This window comes from Megalopta genalis, chromosome 5 (assembly GCF_051020955.1).
Source record: "Megalopta genalis isolate 19385.01 chromosome 5, iyMegGena1_principal, whole genome shotgun sequence".
In the NCBI taxonomy this organism is placed as follows: Eukaryota; Metazoa; Arthropoda; class Insecta; order Hymenoptera; family Halictidae; genus Megalopta; species Megalopta genalis.
Window position 1 is genome coordinate 17,367,056 of NC_135017.1, and position 7,344 is coordinate 17,374,399.

Genomic DNA, 7,344 nt, shown 5'->3' on the forward strand with positions numbered 1-7,344 from the left:
GCGACGAGCAAAGAAGGAAACCGTGCTTTTCCATTTCCTCTCAATTTCCGGCGAAGAGTGCGCCGTTAGAAAGTTTCCAATCGTTCCCCGCCGTTCGTTATTGGGGACTATCGCGCGTACCTCGCACACGGTCGGGGGCATTAAATCGATCGGTAAGTAATAACTTATTGAATTCGGCGACCGTGGCCGAAGGCACGACGTGCCTCGACTTCCAACGGTTTCAACGACCGGGAACAAAGCGCCGTTCAAAAACCGTTTCCGCGCCTCGTCCGACGACGATTCGCGGACGGTCGCGGCTCGCTGGCGAGAATACGCGAGAAACATTATTTTTCTACCTCGAAGGGGATTAGGTAAGCCACGGACAGACGGACGGCTCGTTCTTCTCGGGAACGCGAGCCGGCGAGAACATATTTTTCGGTTGATTTTTTCGAGGATACTCTTCACGCGCGCACGGTTATGCTAGCCGTAGGTCGACCGCAAAGTTGATTTATCCCGATATAAAGTGTAAACGGTGGAAACCGATGAAAATATTGAATATAAACTTTTAACGGTGCTCGCTGACGGCATTGTGCCGATTGGCCGACCGAATTTGATTCATCCGGCCGTAGCGCAGCGAGCAGAATATACGTATAAAAGGATTAAAAGTACCGTCGAGCGGCGAAGCTCCCGCGCATTACCCGCGTGCTTTATACGGCCGACGCGCGATCGCGATCACCGTCGGAATTCGGGTCGATCGAATCGCGATCGTTTCCCAATCGGGAAATGGATCGACCCCGTCGTTGTCCCCGCCACGGCAAACGGAAAAATCGATGCGGCTCGGGTGATCGCGACGAGGCCTCCGCCTCTGTTTTCCTCGGTAACCGAACGTGAAATATTAAATTCCGCGCGATCCGATATATCCGCGGATATCCCTTTGAGGGAATAAGAAATTACCGGACGGATCGCGACCCTTTAGCAATCCGGGGAACGTCGCGCGACGCGTCGCGTCGGCTCGTTCCGAACGGTTTGCCTCGTCGGTTAAACGGCGTTTACAGGTTAGCAGCCGTTTTAATTGGAATATCGCTCCTGAACCGATACTCTTTATTATTACCTGTTAGGAAATACCGATGCCGGCCTGCTGTTCACGGGAACAGGAATTACCGGCGAACGAAATCGATCGGCACCGAAACGAGGCGAGGCGAGGCGAGGAGCCCCGACTATTTAATCCTCGATCCTTAAAACTATTTAAGAGGAAGAGCCATCGGGCCCATCTTCGCGCGCTCATTAGCCGAGCTAATGGACTTGTCTCCACTTACCTGTAGGTAATGAAGGCGAAGACCAGCGCTACGAGGGACAAGCTTCCGCCTAGGACGACGATGAGACTCAAAACGCCGTCCTGATCGAACGAGCTGGCGATTCCCGTGGAAATTCCATTAGCGAGGCCGCCGTTGGATTGGGGATGCCCGTGGATCGCTCCCGTGTATAGCGTCTCCATTCTCTTCGCTACATTCGCATCTGAAATCGGACAATTAACTGGAATCCTTTCTTGCCCGGTGTTTTCGTTCCGTCGTGGAAACGCCCGCGCCCGAGCGGGCAGCGAGGTGGAAAATTAAATGTTGCACCGTTAACTCTCTCTCTCTCTCTCTCTCTCTCTCTCTCGCAAAACGGAATCTACTCGCGAAATTCCGTGCCGCGTGGTTCGGCGATGCTCGATGTTTGCGCAAATTTAATTATGCAACCGTGTATTTTTGTCCGGAATTTTCGGTGGTCGTCGACGCGCAGGTACTATTTATTGTCGAGGCGTGATAGAAACGGTGAATTAGCCGCGATCGGAAAGTAGGCCAAATCAAGAGCAAACAACAAGCTGTACACGCAAAGCGTTCGAATTATAATCGACGCGGTTGCAATTTTCGCGATTCCAATTCGCGGGGGAATTTGCCGTTCGAATGTTTCACTGTTTTAACCCCTCGCGCGCTCGAACGGCGACTCTGAACAGCATCGATCGAATTTACCATGATTTATTCCGAACGATGTTTACTAAATTTTGTTCTCATTTGATGAACAAAATCGCGAAAGAATAGAAATCTTCGAGATCGACAGAAACGTCCGGAGTTCCGGAATGAAAATATCTTCGTGTGCGAAGGATTAATATTTTGGAAGCAATACAATAATGTCTCTCTAATTGACGCTTAGATTGTCCACGAAAATGAGTAATTCGGGGAGAGGAGATGCGATTATCCGAGCTTTGCGGCTCGTTTTTATAATTTTTGACAATTTATAACTATAAAAACAAACCGAAAGGCTCGAATAATCGCATCTCCTCTTCCCAAATTGTCCATTTTTTGTCACCTTTGGTCGACCTTATTCTCCTCGATTCGCGATTTCCAAGGGAAAGAAACCGCGCGACCGGGAAAATCGCGAGGATAAGTTCGAATCGAAACAGACCGGAACGGATTGGAACGGGACGAGACCGATATTTTTTCGCAGCATGACACCTGGGAAATAATTTCATTCGGAGGGTGGCGGCGGCACGGCGGCACGGTGACAGGGTCGCGCGGGAAGAGCAAATTGAAACAGGCCCGGTAATTTCCTGTAAAGAGGCGAATCAAAATGGCGTCCAGGCACCGCCGGCCGCAAATTGCGGCCTCCCCCGGCCGCCCCTAGCCCCGTCGCAAATTCCCAGTAATGCAGTGCATTTGTAGCTGTCGCGTAATCATCATTACGCCAAGCAAATGCTACGGTTAATTGTCGCGTCGAAGAGCGCGCGCCAACGCGAACGCCAACGTTTTAGCGGAACAGTCCGGCTCGTATTCCGCGAATTTTGCTCCAATTGCCCGGTCAACTGTTGCCGCTCGCGAGCCGTCGATCGCGATTTACGAAGCCGAAAGTTACGCGCGAATTTTCCGCGATTTTTTGTGACGCTGGAATTTGCCCGAAGGGTCGGAACGATTTGCCTCGCGTTCTCTCTCTCTCTCTCTCTTTCTTTCGGTAATGCCGATTCATTTGGAACAATATTTAGCAGACTCTGTACGAGACCTTCGTAATAAGATGCCGTCGAGGATATTCGTTGAACGAGCCGATCCAAGCGTTAAATTCAAAATGGGAGACGGCGCGGCGCGTTGTTCGCGAAACGCGGTTACGCGGCGAGTCGAAATTGCTCGGAGAAAAAATGTAATTGCCTCGAAAGTGGCGTCGCGGGACAGCGAGGGGGGACAGAACAAGCTTCGTCGATACGTGTTCGTGTCGCGCGAGAGAAGTATTTTTCCTCGTATTTCCTCCGACTTAGTTACGAGCGAGAAACTTATCGCGGAAACCTGCGCGCGGACCGGTCGTCCGCGAGCGAACGACTTCTTCCCGGCGGGGGCGGGATACGTCGGAAATCGTAATTCGGCCGTAGCGAATCCGATATAGGATCAACTTTTTATTTTCCTCGAGAACAATAGCGTGCTCGATAAAACTTATCGTATTTTTCGGAGTCAGCTCCGTAAAAGAGACGATCGGGGGGAAAGGCTCGAAAACAATTTTACTCGACTTTCTCCCCGTATCTACCCCCTCGCGCGCGCAAACATTATTTCCCGTGTAATTCGCGACGACAGGAAATCGCTCGTTCTATTACAGGGACGACGGCTCGTACGTGTCCGCGCTCATCCCGGTTTTTACCGTTCTGCAAAAAGATGATCGCCGCTGTTACGTCGCAAAGCGCGAATTCGCGCGGCCGTGTGTAAAACTAAAAAGGATCGACAACCCGAGAGCACCTCTTTTTTGCCGCGCCATTATTTTTGCGAGATAGACGACGAGGCTCTCGCGACAGAATCTCGTCGATCGAGCGACGGAACACGGGTTGTTTTCCTTTTTGTAACCATCGGGCTCGCGCGCTCCGAGTGTAAGTCGAACGATCGACAAACATCCCCGCCGCGCCGATCGGTCCTTCACGTGTGTGGTACGTGTGTTTTTCTATCTGGTTTTGCACATGGATTCGGCACTCGTTAAATATAGTGACCTTATCGCTTCGGTTTCCAGCTCGATTCACGAGAACGCTCGCCGCGGCCCATCGGAAATAAACTGCCGGTGCCGGTGTCGGTGCCTGCGCGTCTGTGTCGGTGTCGGTGTCGGTGTCGGTGTCGGTGTCGATGCACCGAGCCATACCGAGAGCCGGTGCACACTCTTTTCTACTCGTTAATGGTTCCGCTAATGCCCGGCCACTTGCCATTTACCTCCATGAACCACACTCTATCCGAGTTACTTTTCGCATCGAATAGCACCCGAAATGCGCGACGATACCCGGGCCCGGATACGCTATGTCGCAATTTCCATCGATCTTCTCGCGAACTGTGACCAGAATCGTTCTTGGGAATCATTGGCGAACTTCGACAAATGCGCGAGAACTTTAGCGGGTTTTTCTTTCTCGCTGAGAAACACCTTCGATCAAGGGCGTCATCGTCGACGCGCGAGTCCGATAATGTCTCTCTAATTGACGCTTGGATCGTCCACGAAAATGGACAATTTGTGGAGAGGAGATACGATTATTCGAGCCTTGCGGTTTATCGTTATTGTCAACGATTATGTCAGGGTTATGCAAGGCTCGAATAATCGTGTCTCCTCTTCCCAAAATTGTCCATTTTTCTGGGAGACATTACTGTAATTCGATCGAATCGTAACGCGCTTTAATTTAACCCTTTGCCATGAAATATCGAGTCGAACTCGGGCCGAAGATGGCAAGAATTTTCTGGATATGAATTATATTACACTGGAACCACTCCAGATGGGTGTAAACGACTGGTTTCAAATTCTTTTCTTTTACTGTTACCGAAATTATTGAAGCACGTGCAATTAATCTGAACGGAGAAGCGTTAATCGTTGTTACCGTAAAGTCTAGGTGCAGTCTAGGTACCGAAGAACAAGAGAACAATAAAAATAGACCGGAGAACGAAGACATCGTCGAAGAAGAAGAAGAATCGGAAAAAAGTATAATATGTAGAATGAGAAATTGGATGGCAGAACGGAAGACTTGAAAAAGGAGTGGCAACGGGTGTCCCGAATACGAGGCGATAAATCCTACGACATCCAAATCTTGATAACATTTTCTCTTTTCCATAGAAATGTTCCGAGATAACCGGCCAACGAAGCGATCATTGGCCGTGGAATAAATATCGAGGCGCTTAGCTACAATGAACCGGTGATTTCGATGGCCGAAATATATAAACCGTCGAAACCGTAAAATTCTCTCGTAATTCTCGCTCAACGTGTGAACAGAATTTGGGAAGCGGGGACACGATTATTCGAACCTCGCGGCTCGTTTTTATAGCAGCTGATAATCCGCGACTATAAAAACGAGTCGCGAGGCCTGAATAATCGTGTCTCTTCTTCCAAAGTTCTGTTCACACATGAGTGACAATTGGAAAGAATTTACTGTACTTATTTACAAGCGAATGCGTTCAGAGAATTTGCTTATCGCGGATATCAATATCGCGCGGCTCCAAATTGAATTTCCCTAGGTGCGAATTATTATAACTTTTATTTTCCGAAGATACCTGTGGCGCACCGATTACTCGACGTTTATAACAAAAATCAGTAGATCAAATACTAAATACTCGAGACATTTAAAGAGTTTAAAAATGCTATCTCGCGTTGTTTTTAATTCATCCGAATGATTCAGAGACGAGATAAATATACGGCTACTATATCTCGCAAATAGTGCAAGCAATTTTTATTGTAAATGGCGACGGTAATGTAAATGGCCACCATATTGTAAATGGTCTCCATGTTGTAAGTGCGCAGTATAAACGGATACCTGGTTGCCTAAGCAAGGGGTAACGCGTAAATACGCTCGTGCTACTGTTTCAAGATTTAAATAAACCGTCTCGTTATCTATTCTAATCTAAAATTCATATAATTCTAATATAAAATTGATATAATAAGCAAATATGTGTATATGAAAAACTAGGCCCCTCTTGGAGGTTAATCCGAATCCCGCGGTACAGTCGTGCATCGAAATATCGCGAAAAGTCACGTTCATCGAACGAGTACGATCTGAAATATAATATAATATACGGATAACACACGCACAGAAATATAATAGCGACTTACCTCAGCGGGCAACGAGACGCTCGAATGGTCGGCGAATATTCGAAGACCGGCCGACGACTTTGCGAAGCATGCCAGGTTCCCTCGAGAGAACCACGTGCCGGCCGGACACGTGCTCGAAGGCGAGAAAACTCGACGATAAGCTGAAGAGGCCCGAGTCGCGAACGAACGCGAAACCGAAATCGGAACCAAAACAAAGGCCCTGAATAGAACTGTCACTGTCGGTCGCGTTGTTCCTCGTTCCTCGCGTGCACTCTACTACACGCCGCCAACGCCAACATCCTCGTCTCGCGACAGCGTGTTCGCCCCCCCTCTCCCGCGCTCCCACAATCGATCTCGCGACCAAAGCTAACGCGATATGCACGATCGCTTTCGTTTTCGATATAGTTTTCCTTTCCGCTTTAATTAACGCGTTCACGTTTTCCTCTCCGTTACAGACGCTGACGCTCCTCCGCGATTAATGCGCGATCGACTACTCGGTCTACTCCCTCGATATTATCGCTCGATCGACCACTCATCGTGTCCTCTCGCGGCTACCGGTCGCGATCGACTGCTCGCTCTACCCGCTTGAAATTATCGTTCGATCGACCATTCATCGTATCGTTTCGAGATTACCGAAGGCGATCGCTATTAATTTGTTCGTGAGATTGTTCCTCGAGAATATTGCTCGATCTACTACGCTGTCAACGATCTTACCGCCGAAGGTTGAAAAATCGTCGATGCAATTCGAAATCTAACCTCCCGTTTCGGCCGGTTTTTCGTATCCTCGACGATGTCCAACCAACGCAACGGTTGAATGACAGTTCGACGAGATCACGCTCGCTGTCGTTCGATCACCAGTGCCATCGTTTCGGTCGATCCTGGATGACGACGACGACGACGACGACGTTCGACGGGCCCCTTCATTTACGCGTCAATTGCAAAGACGTTCTATTTTTGTTGCACATGTAAGATGTATCAACGAAATGTTTGCAAAGAAGGTGCACTTGGTTGGCTAACGGGCAGTCGCGAGAAATTAGACAGCGCGATAGCGCGGATTCTGATTCGTTGGAGAGTGTCGCACGGAAGGGAAACGACACGTACGAACCAGTCGAGCGACGGCGCCAAACTGCGAGCGACGGTTGTTCGCGCTCAAGATCTCCGCGCACTCCGTCCTGCGCATGTACCCAAACAATTGGACGGCGGAGAGAGGACCGCGTCGTTTCTGATTCGTCGAGAGAAGAACGAGGCGTGGAATGTCGTTACTTTGAATGCTACACAAATAAATACATCAAATGCGTA

At 49.2% G+C, this 7,344-nt stretch overlaps 1 protein-coding gene across 2 annotated transcripts in view; it reads right to left on the bottom strand.

Annotated features, from left to right (window-relative positions):
* LOC117228372 (adhesion G protein-coupled receptor E3) overlaps nucleotides 1-7,181 on the bottom strand; it is a 57,634-nt gene extending 50,453 nt beyond the window's left edge. For both annotated transcript variants that reach the window (XM_076521771.1, XM_076521772.1), the window contains exons 1-2: nucleotides 6,067-7,181; nucleotides 1,296-1,494 (exon numbers count right to left, since the gene is read on the bottom strand). In XM_076521771.1, coding sequence (XP_076377886.1) covers nucleotides 1,296-1,474 — 179 coding nt within the window. In that variant the 5' untranslated portion in view covers nucleotides 1,475-1,494; nucleotides 6,067-7,181. The remainder of the gene's footprint in view (nucleotides 1-1,295; nucleotides 1,495-6,066) is intronic.
* Between the last annotated feature and the right edge of the window lie 163 nt (nucleotides 7,182-7,344).